The sequence below is a fragment of the Dendrobates tinctorius genome, unplaced genomic scaffold (assembly GCF_039654945.1).
Source record: "Dendrobates tinctorius isolate UK_male_01 unplaced genomic scaffold, ASM3965494v1 ptg000075l, whole genome shotgun sequence".
Classification (NCBI taxonomy): domain Eukaryota; kingdom Metazoa; phylum Chordata; class Amphibia; order Anura; family Dendrobatidae; genus Dendrobates; species Dendrobates tinctorius.
Genome location: NW_027361743.1, coordinates 15990588 through 16010435, shown reverse-complemented (window position 1 = coordinate 16010435; position 19848 = coordinate 15990588). Strand labels below are relative to the sequence as shown.

General features: G+C 43.4%; 1 protein-coding gene across 3 annotated transcripts in view; it reads left to right on the top strand.

The window, feature by feature from the left end:
• TNFRSF19 (TNF receptor superfamily member 19) overlaps nucleotides 1-19848 on the top strand; it is a 100443-nt gene that overhangs the window by 42552 nt on the left and 38043 nt on the right. For all 3 annotated transcript variants that reach the window (XM_073583027.1, XM_073583025.1, XM_073583026.1), the window contains exons 4-5: nucleotides 10364-10542; nucleotides 18591-18676. In XM_073583027.1, coding sequence (XP_073439128.1) covers nucleotides 10364-10542; nucleotides 18591-18676 — 265 coding nt within the window. The remainder of the gene's footprint in view (nucleotides 1-10363; nucleotides 10543-18590; nucleotides 18677-19848) is intronic.

Sequence of the window (19848 nt, the reverse complement as noted above, 5' to 3'; positions counted from 1 at the left end):
CAATTTCTCCTGGTACCCTTGGGAAAATAAAAAAATGGTGACTAAAAGATCATGTTTGTGGAAAAAATACGAATTTTTTATTTTCACGCCCGGGCGTTGTAAACTTCTGTGAAGCACTGGGGGGGTCAAAGTGCTCACCACACATCTAGATAAGTTCCTTGGGGGGTCTAGTTTACAAAATGGTGTCATTTGTGGGGGGTTTCCACTGTTTAGGTACATTAGGGGCTCTCCAAAGGCAACATGACACCCGCAGACCATTCCATCAAAGTCTGCATTCCAAAACGTCACTACTTCCCTTCCGAGCCCCGACGTGTGCCCATACAGTAGTTTTCTCCCACATATGGGGTATCAGCATACTCAGGACAAATTGGACAACAACTTTTGGGGTCCAATTTCTCCTGGTACCCTTGGGAAAATAAAAAAATGGTGACTAAAAGATCATGTTTGTGGAAAAAATATGAATTTTTTATTTTCACGCCCGGGCGTTGTAAACTTCTGTGAAGCACTGGGGGGGGTCAAAGTGCTCACCACACATCTAGATAAGTTCCTTAGGGGGTCTAGTTTCCAAAATGGTGTCATTTGTGGGGGGTTCCACTGTTTTGGTACATCAGGAGTTTTCCAAACGCGACATGGTGTCCGATCTCAATTCCAGCCAAAAACGTCAAATGGCGCTGCTTCCCTTCCGAGCTCTGCCATGCCCCCAAATAGTGGTTTACCCCCACATGTGGGGTATCAGCGTACTCAGGACAAATTGCACAATAACTTTTAGGGTCCTGTTACCCTTGGAAAAATAAGAATTGAGGGTGAAAAGATCATTTTTGTGGAAAAAATATGATTTTTTAATTGTATGGCTTTATGTTATAAACTTCTGTGAAGCCCATGGGGGTTCAAAGTTCTCACCACACATCTAGATAAGTTCCTTAGGGTGTCTAGTTTCCAAAATGGTGTCATTTGTGGGGGGTTCCACTGTTTTGGTACATCAGGGGTTTTCCAAACGCGACATGGTGTCCGATCTCAATTCCAGCCAAAAACGTCAAATGGCGCTGCTTCCCTTCCGAGCTCTGCCATGCGCCCAAATAGTGGTTTACCCCCACATGTGGGGTATCAGCGTACTCAGGACAAATTGCACAATAACTTTTAGGGTCCTGTTACCCTTGGAAAAATAAGAATTGAGGGTGAAAAGATCATTTTTGTTGAAAAAATATGATTTTTTAATTGTATGGCTTTATGTTATAAACTTCTGTGAAGCCCATGGGGGTTCAAAGTTCTCACCACACATCTAGATAAGTTCCTTAGGGGGTCTAGTTTCCAAAATGGTGTCGTTTGTGGGGGGTTTCCACTGTTTTGATACATCAGGGGTTTTCCAAACGCGACATGGTGTCCGATCTCAATTCCAGCCAAAAACGTCAAATGGCGCTGCTTCCCTTCCGAGCTCTGCCATGCGCCCAAATAGTGGTTTACCCCCACATGTGGGGTATCAGCGTACTCAGGACAAATTGCACAATAACTTTTAGGGTCCTGTTACCCTTGGGAAAATAAAAATTGGGGTGAAAAGATCATTTTTGTGGAAAAAATATGATTTTTTAATTGTACCGCTGTACGTTATAAACTTCTGTAAAGCCCTTGTGGGTTCAAAGTTCTCACCACATATCTAGATAAGTTCCTTGGGGGGTCTAGTTTCCAAAATGGGGTCACTTGTAGGGGGTTTCCACTGTTTAGGTACATCAGGGACTCTCCAAACGTGACATGGCGTCCAATCTGAATTCCAGCCAATTTTGCATTGAAAAAGTCAAACGGCGCTCCTTCCATTCTGAGCTCTGCCATGCGCCGAAACAGTCGTTCCCCCCCACATATCAGGTATCTGCGTACTCAGGACAAATTGCACAATAACTTTTGCAGTTCAATTTCTCCTGTTACCCTTGGTAAAATAAAAAAAATTGAACCTGAAGTATTTTTTTTATGAAAAAAAGTTAGATGTTCATTTTTTTTTAAATATTCAAAAAAATTCCTGTGACGCACCTAAAGGGTTAATAAACTTCTTGAATGTGGTTTTGAGCACCTTAAGGGGTGCATTTTTTAGAATGGTGTCACTTTTGTGTATTTTCTATCATATAGACCCCTCAAAGTGGCTTCAAATGTGATGTGGTCCTAAAAATAAAATGGTGGTGTAAAAATGAGAAATCGCTGGTCAACTTTTAACCCTTATAACTTCCTAACAAAAAAAAATTTTGGTTCCAAAATTGTGCTGATGTAAAGTAAACATGTGGGAAATGTTAGTTATCAAGTTTTTTGTGTGCCGTATCTCTGTGATTTAAGGGCATAAAAATTCAAAGTTGGAAAATTGCGAAATTTTCAAAATTTTCGCCAAATTTCCGTTTTTCTCACAAATAAACGCAAGTTATTTGAATGAAATTTTACCACTAACATGAAGTACAATATGTCACGAGAAAACAATGTCAGAATCACCGGGATCCATGGAAGCGTTCGAGAGTTATGACCTCATAAAGGCACAGTGGTCAGAATTGTAAAAATTGGCCCGGTCATGAACGTGCAAACCACCCTTGGGGGTGAAGGGGTTAAGGAGCGATCCAGGGGGCATGACATTATGTACTGGGGCTTATTGCAGGTTTAGGATTTGGCAGTAACCTCAAACATCTGTTGAGGCAGAGATGAATAAAAATGTAGATGGTTTAGATTTACGGTCAGCTGGAGAGAGCACATCTCTGGAGCGGCAGAATTGGCTCTCAGTAAAAGGAAGAATGTGTCCATAAAAGTGCAATGACATAGATTCCTGTAAGACCAGTTACTTTATTTGGGGATTGAATTCTCGTAGAATCTGTATTTCTTTTTCTTTACTTATAATTAAAGGGGTTGTCTGGATGGGTCAAATAATCACCTATCCACGGGATATGTGATAAATAAATCAGTAGGGGTTCGACCCATGTAACCCCCACCAGTTGTCAGAAACGGGCACTCTTATCCTAGTTAGAAGGGAGCGGCACTCTTTCTCTATGAGACTGCCCGGAGCGCTGCACTTGGCCTCCCTCTGGAAGCCGAACACAAGGAATAAATTGGGCATATTTGGTCCGTTTTTTACCTCAGTATTTGTAAGGCCTATTTCACACATCCGTTTTTTGATGTCAGTTGCAAGCCGTCAAAATGGAGGAAAACGGATCCGTCTCCGTTATCACACCAACGTGTCGGCTGAATTTTAAAGGAACCGCTGAGAGAGAGAACAGCATTTGAGGGTTAAAAGTGTTCCTGGAGCAAAGCTTCCGCGCAGGCGCAGTTAAAAATAGCGGACCATCAAGGCCAAAAAACGTTGCAGTGTCCGTCCCATCCGCCGGGAGACCGAAAAATTTTGGCGAATCCGTCAAAAAAGGGGTGTGACGGACGACCGTCAGTCAAGATCCGCCACTAATGTAAGTCTATGGGGGGAAAAAACGGATCCGCCCCTTTTTTGGCGGATCCTTTTTTTTCGGAAATTGGCGGATTTGTGAAACAGGCCTTAGCCAAAACCAGGCATGGATGAAAAATGCTGAAGTGGTGACGTGTTTCTATTATACTTTTCCTCTTATTGTTCCTCTCCTGGTTTTGGCTTACACATACTGAGGTAAAAAACTGACCAAATACTGAACCTTTGCATGTGGCCTATGTGTACTACTGGTAAAGCATAAGGCCATGTGCACACGTTCAGTATTTGGTCAGTATTTTACATCAGTATTTGTAAGCCAAAACCAAGATTGGAACAGAGGAAAAGTATAATAGGAACCCGTCACCACTTCTGTATTCATCACCCACTCCTGGTTTTGGCTTAAACTCACCAAATACTCAACATGTGCTCATGGCCTAAAGAGATTTAATGTTTAGGATCCATGGAAAAGGGAGTTACAACCCCTAGGGAGGCTGTAATGTCAGCCAAATTGGTTATTGATTTCTTATTGCTTACATAGCGCCATGGCTCTGTATAGAGCTCATTACCGTGATCGTCAGTCCCTGACCCCAATTGGGTTGGCAGTCTACTTTTGCTATTTCGTAGGCATTTTTGCGTCGGTTTTCACTTGATCTCGTTAAGAAACTTTTACGGAAGTAGCCCAAGCAATGAGAAAATTCCATGCCAATGTCGCCCCTGGATGGATTAAAACCTAGGATCCCAGCGCTGCAATACAACTCTGAACCACGGATCCCAAAGGGAAATGAGACATTCTTCAAGTTTTAATCAGATCAGGCACATGGGTCAGTGAGAAAATAATAGTCTATTGACTTGCTATGGATTTGTGTGCTTCCCTTTTATAAAACGGACGACACATGGATGAGAAGAACGTTTGTGTAATTAAACACTTAGGCCATAGCCACACATTCATTATTTGGTCAGTGTGAAGAATATGGGGGGATTTAATGGTAGCTTACTATTCTCCAACAGCATGTGCAGCTGTAACAGGACATCTGGCTTAGCAGGTGGTCTATCCCCACAAGCAAGTATCCAGGCTCATACAGGATGATCACCTGTGGAGTCCATGTTGCGTGACTGCTTCATCCAAACTTCCTCCAGTCAGATAGGATTTCATAAGGTGTTTTCAGGGAATATGGAGTTATTGTACGTCCTAGTCATACACTGGTTACATTTTCGGGATCTCTGGAACAGCCGAACGCCTTGGATCTGTTTCATAATAATTTACATTACTTTTTTTTTTTTTTGGTATATTTTTTAAAACCTCTTCAGGAGGAAATCCCTTAAATAGTTCCTCATATGAACATCAAAGTGGATTTCCCATATAAATTAATAGGAAATATTTTCCCAAAGGATTTTAGAGCACAAAACTCTCTGAAAACATATCTGTGTGAACATAGCCATTGAAAATCTCCGCCCTTTAATGTTCACCCTCGCAGCAAGCAGAGACCTTGAAAATGAATCAGTTTCATGTGCACAGATTATAATGTGTATTTTTTGGTAGAAATCACTGTGGATTGTTATTTGGGGATAAACAATGTTCCTCAGAAGTGTTGTCATATGGATCCAGAAATAGTGGACCAGCATACATCGGTCTTTCACCTGCTAGTAGTGATGAGCAAACGCGCTCGGATGAGGTGTTCTCCGCCATGTTCGGGTTCTACCTGAGTGACTTCAGCGTGCTCGAGAAATAGGTTCGGCTCTCCGCGCCTGCTGTCTGACAGTCGCAACGCATGCAGGGATTGCCTAAAAAACAGCGGCGAGACGTGCAGCCGCGGAGACTCGAACATATTTCGGTTAGCCCCTGAGCATGCTCCGATAACAACTTATCCGAGCACGTTCACTCATCACTAACTGCTAGCACTGATCAAAGACCTAAGCGATTCTCACTTTCTACACATAGCACTAAAGGAAGTTCTCCAGACAATTTTTTTTTTTAGAACTTTCTCTTTTTTTTTTTTTTTCAGCAATTTGCGAGCTTTTGCTTTGTTTTAAGAAGGTCTGTGTGTTTACCTCATTGTCCCACTTGATGAGCGTTGGTGTGAGGGGCCAGCTCTGCATGACATGTCTTTGGCAATGCACAGAGAAAGGTGTGGTCTCCATTCACACGGGTTAAGTGGAATGCCTGTGTGTGACCCGCTCCCGGCTCCTGCTCACTCACACCACTGACTTCATTAGAGCACAGATACCTCTCTGAGCTCCGCCATAAGCTGCTGATGATAATGGAACGGTGGGAGCCCTTGAAAACCCTTTATCATTCAAATTCCCCCTGCTTTCTCCAACACAGTGCAGGGCTAGCTGTGGCTATAGGCGTAAGGGAGATTATTAGCCCTGAAAACCACATTGCTGGCTGCTGGAAGACCCTTTGTTTCCGAAATGCACTGTGATCATTAAGATGCTGGATCTACTCACTTTGTCTACAGAGAAAAGCAATTAATTACCCCTTCTCTTCATCATGTGCTCCCAATATGTATGCAACACCACCTGTCTGCATCAGGCAATGTGCGCCACTGTGCCATTTCCAGAAAACGTTGCGCATCCTGAATATTAAAGAACATTTATGGAAACCTTTGCCCTATATGTCTTCAGAGTCTTTTTGTTTTTACCCTTTTCTCATTATTAGGACTCGTGCACACAACCATGTAACTCAGACCAGTGCTAGCCATGGTTTCGACCCATTGCTCTCATCCCCAAGTTATTCTATATGACTGTGCACATGTCCGATTTTGCTTCCTCTGACCGATTTCGTTTCGCAGCATGATGAAAATCGGATGATGCTCACCCATTCATTTATATGGGTCTGTGGGAAAAATGTGACTTCACAAGTATGACATCCAAGTTCAGTCCGCTTTTGACCGACTAACGTAGTTGAGAAGATGGAGAAGCTTTTTTTTTCTCTCCCTCAACCTCCGAGAAGATCGGATCACAATCTGATCACACTCCGATTTTCTGAGAGTTGGAGAGAATGGTCTTCTGCACCCGTCCTTATAGTGGTGGTCACCTTGCTTTTCTAGTAGTCTAGAACTGTAAATTTGCTTATTAATTTACTGGCCTATTCATGTGCCATGTTGTATCCCCCACCCATACATGGAAAGTTCAGGAGCTAGGGTGACAAAATCGGAGCTGTGAGGCTATTTGCTATTTGTGAGTTCTCTTTCAATGGAAGTCTTCAAACAGAGGCTGGACAGACATCTGACTGGGATGATTTAGCGAATCCTGCTTTGAGCAGGGGTTTGGACCAGATGGCCCAGGAGGTCCCTTCCAACTCTACGTTTCTATGATTCTATGAGTTTTTCAAGGAGTTTTTGGAGCAGAAACTGAGCGGAAACTCCTAATCGTTCTCAAAACTGTTGGGGGGAGATTCATCAAAGCTTTGTCGCCAGATATCTGGTGGAAAAAGCTTTGAGAAAATTGCAAATTTTTTGGTGCTGCAACACAAGGACGTGCAAAAAAATGCAACTTCTGTCCTTTTCTTGCCATTCTCGCCCCAGCTCTGACAAAGTGGACATAACTGAGGTGTGACGGGTGCGTGTTGACCCCTGCTCATCGAGTTTCATCAAGCGGCGGCGTATTCTACACCACCAATCTTTCTCGAGAGGGGTCTGGAAAAAGATTTGTGGCAAGATGCCCTTAGCAGTGCCCACCACTATGCGCGGTTTGAGCCCCTCGGCTTACTTTTCGCATGGTGGGCATAGCCACATGCGGAAAGTAATCAGAACAATGCATTCCTATGTGTGCGGAATTCCCGCGATTCTGCACAAACAATGAACATGCTGCGTATTTTTCCGCGATGCGATTCCGCCGTGGAAAAATAAGCAGCATTAGCACAGCATGCGCGGAACGCCATAGGATTGCATGGAATGCTTTTTTTTTTTGCGTTTTCGCGGCAAAATCGCATGTGCAAAAAAATGCTACGTGTGTACACAGCCTTAATGAATCTGGAGCTACTGCTTCAAAATACCCCACTCATCATTACATCGACATTTCAGTCTCTGCTTAGTGTCTGGCTCCGGAGAGTCTTTTTGCAGGGCTTTCTGCTCAGAAATTTAATATATGAACATAGAGTTTTTATGCTGAATTTTTTATTTAGAGGAAGCTGAGCAGAACCTCCATGTTTTTTAAGGAGTTTTTTACATTTTTGAGGAAGATTTGAAAACATTCGGCTCAGTTCCTGCTCAAAAAACTCCCTGTGATATCCAGCCACAGGCACCCCCATAGATAAAGAGAAGCATACGGCGGTACCCCGTTTCCCTCTGCCGGAAGACCATGGGTAGGACGACTTTCAGTGTTGATCTATGGCACTAAAAGAAGTGTCTGATTGTTAGGGTATGTGCACACGCTGCGGATTCCGCTGCGTTTCCGCAGCGGTTTTGGCCGCGGTGTACAGTACCATTCAAATGAATGGTACAAAAAAAACGCTGTGCTGACGTTGCGGAAAAATCTGCGCGGATTTGCTGCGGTTTTGTGGAGATGGTGAATCCGCAGGGCCAAACCAGAGGCAAAACCGCAGATAATCCGCAGGTCTTTTGACCTGCGGATTATCTGCGGTTTTTGCTAAATCCGTGCGGATTAATCCGCAGCGGATTCCGCAGCGTGTGCACACACCCTTAGGGTGCCGGCACTCCGAACCAGGTACGGACTGAGGCTAAAATTCAGCCCTGGCATTTGCAATCACACAGGCCCATGTTGTCCCCATCTCCACCACCAGATGGGATATATTACTACTAATATTACCCTAGATGGAGGAAAGGAAGATTTACTACAAGACCAATATTTCTAATGATACCTCTGTTACAACACAGTATGGGTGTCTTGAGAACACCGATTCTGTTAACAACATAGCAGACAAGGTGGCCCACCACCAGACAGGCCCTTCTGGAATTTGCCAGAATTGCCAGATGGCCAGTCCGGCTCTGCTCTGAACCCATAGTCAATGTAAGATTATCAAAATAGATTGAGGTAGATTAGACGCCATTCACACTTCCAAGGTTTCCGTATTTGTTCTGTCTGTGCTTCTCTTCTTTTTTTCCCTTTTTGCATATAGAACACATACTCGTTATAGCCCTATTGGTCGGGGATATGTCTGAGCTTGGTCCCATTTGCAGAGCACTCGGACTGGCACTTGAACTGGTAACGGACGAGGCACACATGCCGTCCATGTGGTTAACAAACACGGTTGTGTGAATTTGGCCTTTGAGTTACAGTGCTAATAATTAGAGCTTTACAAAATCATGAGCACAAAGCAGAAAAAACTTTCTTCAGATGCTCCAGATTTCCAGATCTAAAGTTTGACCAATATGTCATAGTTTAGTTGTGGAATTTTACTGAATTGCAAGGGTGGGTTTTTTTTGGCCTCTTTATTTGCCAAATTGTTTTAGCTGGTTTTTTTATGGTAAGTAGGACTTTTTCTTTATATATATTTTTTTTCATATGTACAGAATATTTTAATAGCATACCCAGGAACTAAAATAAACTTTAAAAGAAGGCGCCTCTTTCCATAATGATCTTTCTAATATGGGGTTTGTACGTTTTGGGTTGTCAAGGCAAGGCTCATGATGTGCTTTATACTAGTGGTATTCATTTTATGTGGCATTGAACGGTCTATTTTACGCAAGACTGTATTGGCATTAAAATAAATCTGTTAGCAGATTTCTTTTATGTAATCTAAGAGCAGCATGATGTAGGGCAGTGTTCCCCAAGTCCAGTCCTTAAGCGCCACCAACAGGTCATGTTTTCCAGCGAAGAGTCACTCACTAGGCTGCGGTTTACTTTCAATAAAATCAGTGTTTAAAAAGCAGGAAATTATCACTAGAGGAGTAGGTGTCTCGTACCTTCTGGCCCAACCTCAACCCCAACACTGATTAGCAGCTTTCTGTCAATGCACAGAAAGCTGCCAGTCGGTGGTGTGGACGGGTTATACACAGCTCAGCATTCTGAGCTCTGCTAGATCTGCAGCAGAGAAAACTATGACTCTATCATTACTTCTGCATACAGTGAACTAAGTGACACATCGCTGGAATCAGGGTCTCTGTCCCTACATCTTGCTGCTGTGAGATTTTGTAGAAAAAAAAAGCGAAAAAATTCTGTTTAAACTGAGTATAGATAAGAGACAAGTCAGTGTTTAATAAAGACAATACTTTGCATCATTATTAAAAAAAACAATGTTTAGGCAGTTAACATTTTCTTGAGTGGATTGATTCATAATTGAGGTAGTGCAATACTTAAAATTTTCATGAGTGCGTTTCGCCACCCCTTTGAGCTTGTTCATCCATATTGACGGGCTAGTAAATGAGTTACCGATGCGTCTGCAGGTGAAATTGCTTGTGTTTCACATGTCATGTTCGGATCAGACTTGTTGAGATTCAATATATCACCCTTTTTCGAGGAGATACAGGATAACCCATTCTTATAGATGATCATCCGATACTGCCAAAACAGTACATTCGAATTATTATTATATTATATGAGTTGGTTCTTTCTTTTGTTTTCAGCCCTATGTGTTTGCTAGTGTGAGTTGCTTTCATATAATTAATATGTGTAGTATTAGTAAAATAGTATTGTTGAGCAAGAAGGTTTGCTGGTCCACTTCATTAGAACAGAGCCCTGCGAATGTCCTACATGCGCACACACACAGCTTTGCTACATAAACACACAGTTCTGCTACATCAACACACACTTACCTGCTGTCATGACCATTACTTCGTCTGATTAGTAGGCCACAACGCACCATAATAATCTGATGTGGTCTACTAATCAGAAGAGACGCTGGGCATACCAGCAGGTAGGAGGTTCGAAGGGCCCTGGCTCGGCAGCCACAGGCCATTGGACCAGATTTCTGCAATCTTGTTGATCAACTTGATACATCTAATTAATAGAGATTTCCTCTTAACTGTCACAGTTTTTCCTTTTTAGGAATGCGGCTTTGGATTTGGGGAGGACGCACAATGTTTACCATGTCGACCTAATAGGTTTAAGGAAGATTGGGGTTTCCAGAAATGCAAGACTTGCCTAGACTGTGCGTCTGTCAACCGCTACCAGAAAGCAAACTGCACAGCGACCGGGAACGCCGTGTGCGGAGAATGCGTACCAGGGTAGGAAGTATATTCATATTATACATCCTCTGCTCATGTATACATTATATTATCTTCCAAAATACAATGATTAACCACTGTCAGCCATTGTATGACCTTCCCAGGTCATATACTAATATATATATATATATTATGTTTATTAAATAACTTGCTATAAGAAAAATTAGAAAACACTAATTGTCTATGCACACTCTTGGGCTGGTCAGGACCTGAGTGTACAGGAAGGTTAGAGTAGTTTAATACTATGAGACAATCACAGATTCGGAAAGTATTAAAGGTGTTGTCCATTTCCACATTTTTAAAGCGGCTCAGAACAGAATAAAACAATAAAAGAAACAATACTCGGCCTCACTGATTTCCTCCTCCAGCCGCTCCCCTTGTAACACTGCCAGCCCACCTTCACCAATCTCAGATCATGTATTTTTCATACTATAGGACGCGCTTACTATAAGAAGCATCCAAGTTATTGACAGCAGAAAATAGGAAAAATATATTTCCTATTAATATTTTCCCGCCAGAGTAATTTTAGTGCACTATGGTAGAATAGGGAGGCAGCAGATCTATTGTTAGTGCTTGTGTTATACACATATAGCTTTACCGCACCCACATTATGTACACTCTGCAGCGCACACATACAGTGGGGCAAAAAAGTATTTAGTCAGTCAGCAATAGTGCAAGTTCCACCACTTAAAAAGATGAGAGGCGTCTGTAATTTACATCATAGGTAGACCTCAACTATGGGAGACAAACTGAGAAAAAAAAATCCAGAAAATCACATTGTCTTGTTTTTTTTTTCATTTTATTTGCATATTATGGTGGAAAATAAGTATTTGGTCAGAAACAAAATTTCATCTCAATACTTTGTGATATATCCTTTGTTGGCAATGACAGAGGTCAAACGTTTTCTGTAAGTCTTCACAAGGTTGCCACACACTGTTGTTGGTATGTTGGCCCATTCCTCCATGCAGATCTCCTCTAGAGCAGTGATGTTTTTGGCTTTTCGCTTGGCAATACGGACAAGGTTTTCTATAGGGTTGAGATCTGGAGACTGGCTAGGCCACTCCAGGACCTTGAAATGCTTCTTACGAAGCCACTCCTTCGTTGCCCTGGCGGTGTGCTTTGGATCATTGTCATGTTGAAAGACCCAGCCACGTTTCATCTTCAATGCCCTTGCTGATGGAAGGAGGTTTGCACTCAAAATCTCACAATACATGGCCCCATTCATTCTTTCATGTACCCGGATCAGTCGTCCTGGCCCCTTTGCAGAGAAACAGCCCCAAAGCATGATGTTTCCACCACCATGCTTTACAGTAGGTATGGTGTTTGATGGATGCAACTCAGTATCCTTTTTCCTCCAAACACGACAAGTTGTGTTTCTACCAAACAGTTCCAGTTTGGTTTCATCAGACCATAGGACATTCTCCCAAAATTCCTCTGGATCATCCAAATGCTCTCTAGCAAACTTCAGACGGGCCCGGACATGTACAGGCTTAAGCAGTGGGACACGTCTGGCACTGCAGGATCTGAGTCCATGGTGGCGTAGTGTGTTACTTATGGTAGGCCTTGTTACATTGGTCCCAGCTCTCTGCAGTTCATTCACTAGGTTCCCCCGCGTGGTTCTGGGATTTTTGCTCACCGTTCTTGTGATCATTCTGACCCCACGGGGTGGGATTTTGCGTGGAGCACCAGATCGAGGGAGATTATCAGTGGTCTTGTATGTCTTCCATTTTCTAATTATTGCTCCCACAGTTGATTTCTTCACTCCAAGCTGGTTGGCTATTGCAGATTCAGTCTTCCCAGCCTGGTGCAGGGCTACAATTTTGTTTCTGGTGTCCTTTGACAGCTCTTTGGTCTTCACCATAGTGGAGTTTGGAGTCAGACTGTTTGAGGGTGTGCACAGGTGTCTTTTTATACTGATAACAAGTTTAAACAGGTGCCATTACTACAGGTAATGAGTGGAGGAAAGAGGAGACTCTTAAAGAAGAAGTTACAGGTCTGTGAGAGCCAGAAATCTTGATTGCTTGTTTCTGACCAAATACTTATTTTCCACCATAATATGCAAATAAAATGAAAAAAAAAACAGACAATGTGATTTTCTGGATTTTTTTTTCTCAGTTTGTCTCCCATAGTTGAGGTCTACCTATGATGTAAATTACAGACGCCTCTCATCTTTTTAAGTGGTGGAACTTGCACTATTGCTGACTGACTAAATACTTTTTTGCCCCACTGTATACACAATGCTGCTGCATGTACAGTACACGCACACAGCTCAGCTACATAAACACACACAGCTCTGTTACACAGGCTCTGCTATATTAAATCAGCACAGTTTGCCCTTAAATCAGTACACACATAATTCTGCTACATTAGAACACACACATATTTGCTTAACACAGAAAACTCTGTTACATTGTTACATGCACACACAACACAGCTACAGCAGCACATGCAGCTCAGCTACATCAACACATGCAGCTCAGCTACAACACACTCCGCACAGCTGTGTCTCAAAATACATGCAGTTCAGCAACAACACACCCAGCTCAGCTAAAACACTCAGCTCAGCTACATCAACACATACAACTCCACTACAATACACTCGGCACAGTTGTATCATCACTGTATCAACACTTAGCTCGGCTACATCACAAACGCACACACACAGATCAGCTACACTCCAACACACTCAGCTCAGCTACAGCACATTTAGCTCAGCTACATCATCAGTACACACATTGTGTATACATCATCACAGTGTGAAATTCATTCCAGGCATGTGACTGATCACATAACCTGAATTGTCCTTCAGGTAGTCAGGACGTGCCGTTGTAGTGATGTTCGGGTCCTGCTAGCTTACTGTCTTGCCCTGCACCGATCAGACTGTTCATTGTCGGGCAGGAGAGAGAGAACTACACCGCTGCACAGTTCCCTCAGTGATCAGGAAGGACGCTGTGTCGGCATATTCCTCCAGCAGACAAAGCTGTTGCAGGACTATATTACGCACATAAATTTTTTAGCCAGAAGTTTTTCTTGCTAGACGTCTTATAGTCCAAAAATTTGGTATTTTCTCCATCAAAATGTGCCCTACACAGCCTGCCGGCGACACTTATCTGTTCGGCACCTGAGTTTTCTCAGGTCTGTTCCCCATATTTTTTTTTTCGATAGGGCACTGGGCGATCGTCCTCTCCTGGATATAATACTTTATTTTGACAAGCGAAGTTCAATTAAATACAGCTTAGAGGGCTCAGTGGCCGCTGATTAGCCCCTCTGCATTTCAATGGCCCTCTGTAGAGGTTTGTCTGTAGTAAATGCACTGCACTGGATCGGGGCTACATCACCCTCTTATGATTGAAGAGGGGCAAAATATTTTTCTAATGAATTAAAAATCGGGAACTCTCAATTAAAGCGAGGAACTCGTCCTGAATCCTTAATCCCATCTGCCTTTGTGTCACGCGTAGGCCTCTCTCTTACTATGGAGCCTGTACTGCCACCGGGGATTACAGAGCAGGGACGTCCAGGACGTGCGTCCGCTCTCAGTACACAGTTACTCTCCTCATCTTACAGCAATGATGGGAGTTACGTAAAATTGGAGGAAACGTTTCTAAGCTGAATGACCATGAAATCTAGTCTATTTTTATGTTATTTTCTGTCCGTGAATATGGGGGCGACCATCCTACCCGTACTTGTGTTTATGACACTTAGGCCTCATTCAGACGTCAGTGAAACACACGATGCCCGGACTGACCGGGGGTCTTCTGACTTGATCTTGACAGCCCCACATGCACATATGAAGCTGACGAGTTCGGGCCGGGAGGCCCTCGGACAATCCCTAAATCACGGTCCATGCTCAGGGACTTTACATCCTCAACATGGACCATAGAAGACATTAGTCAGGAGATGTTCATTGACTTTTATAGAAGCGTTTTCTAGGCATACTCTGTGATCTGTGCAGAGGTCATTGTGCAGAGAGGTGGGAACGGGTGAGCTGTTATATCACTTATTGGGAATTGTGGAACCTATATTATGTTTATAGAGATCTTACCTTTCTAATCTTGTGTGATAGTTAAATCGCTGAAGATTGATCTACAGAAAAGGACATATCAGCCTAATATTAGTTTCAACATGTGCTCCACTTTAATAAATGGATGTTAAAGGTGTCTCCCAGGGCTCTCGTGACATTAATATGCTTCAGGAGTCCTGTAGACACTCAGCGGCCGCCATTGGGCAGCTCTGCTCTTACTACTTCCACTTGTCTGAGTCTCAGACAAACAGAAGAAGTGACAGCACAGCCTGCCAATGACTGCAAAGCTCACGTAGCACTATAATGTCAAGGGAGCCCTGCAGCTGACATCGCTAGAGCAGCGCCAGGAGCTGAGTATATTGCGTTTTTATTTTACAAGGGAGACTACTTCATATAAAAAAAATGGGTTATCCAGGTATTAGGCAACCCCTTTAAGGACTTGCTGTAAATGTAGTCATAGCCAGCCTCAGATCACATTCCTTCGGCCATACTATGAAATCACATTTCTTTTTCGGCACGCTTATAACTTGCTCTCACTACACTGGATCATTTTTCAGCTCTTTGTGGGCTTTTCTGGTTATGATTGTGTCCGTAAGTTTCTAAAGTATTTGTTCCACTCCGCTTGGCTAAGTCCACAGACTTCTCTGTTGTGATTCCAAAGTTGCAATGACCATGCCTGACTGAAGTAACTCAGAGCGGCCATGTTGTCAGGAATGCAGCAATTGTTGTTACATGCTGCACAGAAATCTCACGCTACAGAATCATCTCATTTCTGTAACCGAGAACATTTTTAGCTTATTGTCTTACTTATGTGTGAAATGTCTGAGTGAGGACTTTTCCAAATATAACATTGATGCAGTAGTCTTAGGACGAACAAGCCATCATATCAAGCGAAAATTAATTACAGGACATTGGAAGCCTTTGCCCACTTCACCCTCATCTTTTGGTAACTGATCTGCTGCACTATTGGACACAGCAGCATCTGCGGATGAGCAGAGGAGCGCCTGCTCAATCATCCTTGTTACTGCTTTTCTATGGGGTAGTTGTGAACTGGACCTACTTTAATGGCAAAAAAATCGTAAAATTGGACATCTGAAAAATTACTCTGCAAATCATATTTATCCGATTGTAGTCTTATACACATTACATTTTACTAGTATTTTTATATGCAAGTTAAATGGCTGCGGTTATTAAACAAAAGAAAACTCTGCTCTGTTGCAAAGAAATTGTCACGATCTGTTTTTGGATCTGTGGCAGATCTGGATTCTCACATTAAAATTTTTTTCCTTTCAGTACATTGGGGATTAATGTCAGTTTTTTCCCCCGGTGGCCGCTGGTGTAATTACATTGCTGCTGAGTTTGCTGATGCAGGTGGTGACCACTCCCACCTTTCAAAAGGACACCTGATGCATCAGCTAATTGTCGGTGTTAGAGTTCATTCTGCAGCGACCATGTTGGGAGAAGGAGCTTGCTGGGAGCAGTGGTGACTCAGCTGTTAGTGGTGAATCTGGTGTAGTTGTCCAGCTGTGCGGTGCTTTACAGCACAAAGCTAAGTGCTGTATTTTTGTTACCCTTTTCCTTTACCTTGTCTGTCTTACCTTGTGTTGTATTAGTGCAGCAGTGGCACTAGTGTCTTCACTTGCCAATTCCCTACTTAGGGATAGGTGCAGTGCAAGCGAGGGCTTAGGTATCCTGCTCGGCGACAGGTTGAAAAAACCTGTATAGGGATGTCAGGGAGATCAGGGCACATCCTTAGGAGAGTGCAGGAGGTGTCCATTTTCCCGTTCCCTATCGCAGGACCCACCGTTGTAATTGTGTCCCCTGGTGTGTTTTTTATTTTGCTGTTTGGTGACTGACCAATCTGGGTCGTCGTGTTGCATTGGTCAGTCACTTTCATCACAGAAATCATCATTAGAAGGGATAGGCAAATTAGGCTAGAAACGCCCTGGGTAGGACGGAGGCAGTCATCACTGCAGCAGCATGTCAGCCACCTAGTGGAGAACAAAGTTAGGCTGAGAATGGAATCGGGGTAGTGACAGTGCTCAGTCCTTCCCTGAGCACTTCCAGCTTAATTTGCATAGAATCATAGAATGTTAGAGTTGGAAAGGGCCTCCAGGGTCATCTGGTCCCACCCCCTGCTCAATGCAGGATTCACTACAGTAAGCCATCCCAGTCAGATGTCTGTCCAGCCTCTGAAGGCTTCCATTGAAGAAGAACTCACCGCCTCTCGCAGCTTGTTCCACTCATTGATCACCCTCACTGTCAAAGAGTTTTTCTAATATCTAATCTGTATCTTCTCCCTTTCGGTTTCATTCCATTGCGTCTCTTGTTTCCATGTGCGGAAGAGAATTAGGATGATTCCTCTACACTGTGACATCCCTTCAGATATTTGTAGACAGCTATTAAGTCTCCTCTTAGCCTGCTTTTTTGCAGTCTAAACATTCCCATATCCTTAAACCATTCCTCGTAAGACATACTTTGCAGTCCGCTCACCATCCTGGTAGCTCTTCTTTGAACTTGCTACAGTTTTTCAATGTCTTTTTTTATAATGTGGTGCCTCGAACTGGACACAGTATTCCAGATAAGACCTGACTAAGGAGGAGTAGAGGGGGATAATTACTTCACGTGATCTAGACTCTATGCTTCTCTTTATATATCCTAGAACTGTGTTTGACTTTTTTGCTGCTGCATCACACTGTTGACTCATATGCAGTCTTTGATCTATTAGTATAACCAAGTCTTTTTCAAATGTGTGTTTGGCGTCGGGTTCCTGCAGCGGTTCAACAGGAATCCAGAGCCTCACATTCTGCGGTCTCCCATTGTCTTTTAACCGTAGAGGAGATTGCTCAGCAATCCCGGCTTCCCAGACGCTCTGCCCCGACCTGCCTGTGGGGCTGGCTATTGCTGCCACCTTTGGGTCAGCAATGGCAATGAAGGCTGCTCAGAAGCAAATCGCTCCAGAGGCTAAGTCCTCCTGCCGCTCCACTGAGCATGCTCATGAGGCGATCTCCCATTGGAGATGAGGAGCCACATGTCCAGGTCCATCTCCAGATCTGATTGGTCCATCTCAGGGATCTGGAAGCTTCCGGAAGGTCCTGGCTATAAAAGGTTCGCATGGCCGCTCGGCCATGCGCTAGTATAGACTCTTCTTGCTAGATGTGTGAATGGTGATGGATATATGATTCTGGTGACTAACTTATTAAGATTCCCCTCCCTCTGATATTACGCATGTGGATAGGGAACTATAGAAAGAATCTGCGCCAGCCAGTGGCAAACCTTAGGCCACTGTGCACACCGCACCTCTACACTAGCGTCCGGTGGTGTCACGTCCCTCACGGCACTATCGCATAGTGGCTGTGTCTGCCGCAGCGCTGCATTCAGCAGCACTTGCCGGCGTCCGCAGTAGCGACGCTGCACGCACGGTAGGTCTAGATGGACACCATCCCCTGTCTTGGGCCCGTGTCCTGTGACCAGATACCATGCGTGCGACCTGTGAGTCTAACAGGCTCGGTGTTTGTTACAGTGCCTCTGTGAGTTAAAAGAGTCCGCTCTGCGCACATCGGGTGACGTTGAACCTGTACGCATTATACCGCCATATAGTGCGTCGGCCATTGTCTAGCAGCGGTTTTAGCACCTACTGCACGGTGGACCCCGGGCGGCGAACGCACTTTCTATTATTTAATATTTAGTGCGTTCCGCCGTCCCTAACAATGTGCTGTTGCTTAGTTCTATTCCTCCCATTCTGTAGATGTAATTTTCGTTTTTCTTGCCCAGATCAATGTCAATCAGTCTAGTGGTTAAGACTGAGTATAAACGTTGTGCAGCCACCCTGACATGGATTTTCAGGGTAAATGCACCAGCCCCATCAGGTCTAAGAGAAATTAAAAAATGAATGTATTTTGAATTGCAAAATCTGGTGTAAAATTATAAGTAAAATATATGCAAAAAATATGAGAATTAATTACATTTTAGGAATCTTAATCTGGAGGAAATTACATTTAATACAGATCGGCATTATATGTTTCAGGTTTTATAGGAAGACAAAGCTCGGTGGATTTCAAGACATGGAATGTGTTCCTTGTGGCGATCCCCCGCCAACATATGAGCCTCAATGTGAGTTTATGTTATTAATTCTTGGATTATTGCAATCTGTTCCTTGTTATTCCTCCCGGAAATGTATAAATTATCTGACAACGGGTTGTTACCATTTCATAGTCATTACCAAGTCACTGTGATGAATCCACACTGGTTAAACATGGTCGGAGAGATTTGGAACATCTCATGTTGTGACCTTTACATGTGGTTTTAAGAATATATATACACAGTATATAGAAGCTTTTCTGATTCAATAGCTTCTTCTCAATGTCAGAGAAAGGGGTGTATTCTATTTTTTCGAAATATGTAAATGTCATATGAAATTAGAAAATTGCAATGTCAGTTTTCATGCAGAGGTTTGGGGTCCAGTTTTGCAGGTAATTCATGAAGAGAACACGTCTCTGTTGTAACTTTATTGATTGGATTGAAGAACTTTGTTGCGTTTTTGTCCTTGAGTTTTACTTTACCTTTCCGCCACTGTCCCAGTCCTCGTTGACATGGCATCAGCAGTGATTTTGTGACTACAGTTGTGACCGCTGCAGCCAATTACTGAGCTCAGTGGTCATGCCAATGTAGTCCGAGGTTTTTTTTTCCCCTCAGGAATAAACATTTCATGCAGGAATTGATTAAAAAGAAATCTACTTAACTGTAATTTGACTGCAATAAACTTTTGTATTAGTTTCTGTCCCATTTGTAGAAGACTGGAAGCTCTGTACCTTCTTTTTAGCACAGGAGGAAAACAGGTCTACATTGAGACATCACAGGAGCATGTGATACTGTTCCCATAGCTGTATGCAGCGTCGGACTGGGGTGGTAAGGGTCTCTGGGGGGCCAACTGTTCATCTACATGCAATTATTACATTACCCTCTTTTCTTTTACCTTTCTTATTATTTCTCATGTTGGAGGTAAGACGCTTACTCCTGCATAGGGGCCTACCCGGGGATTCCCATTCCCCTCTGGGCCGATCCGAGCCTTGCTATACTCCTCCCCCCCTGCACTCTTCACCGTGGGGCAGCAGTCCTCCCCAAATTCTTCCTTGTTAAGGTTCTAATTTGGCTCCAAAAAAATCCTTAATATTCGGTGGGGTCACAGAAGAGCATATCTCACAACTTTGCAGCCCTTACAAAGAAGTTTTCCTCCTATTGAAGCTCCTAGATTACCCTTTTATTGCTCACATAAAGTTGATGCC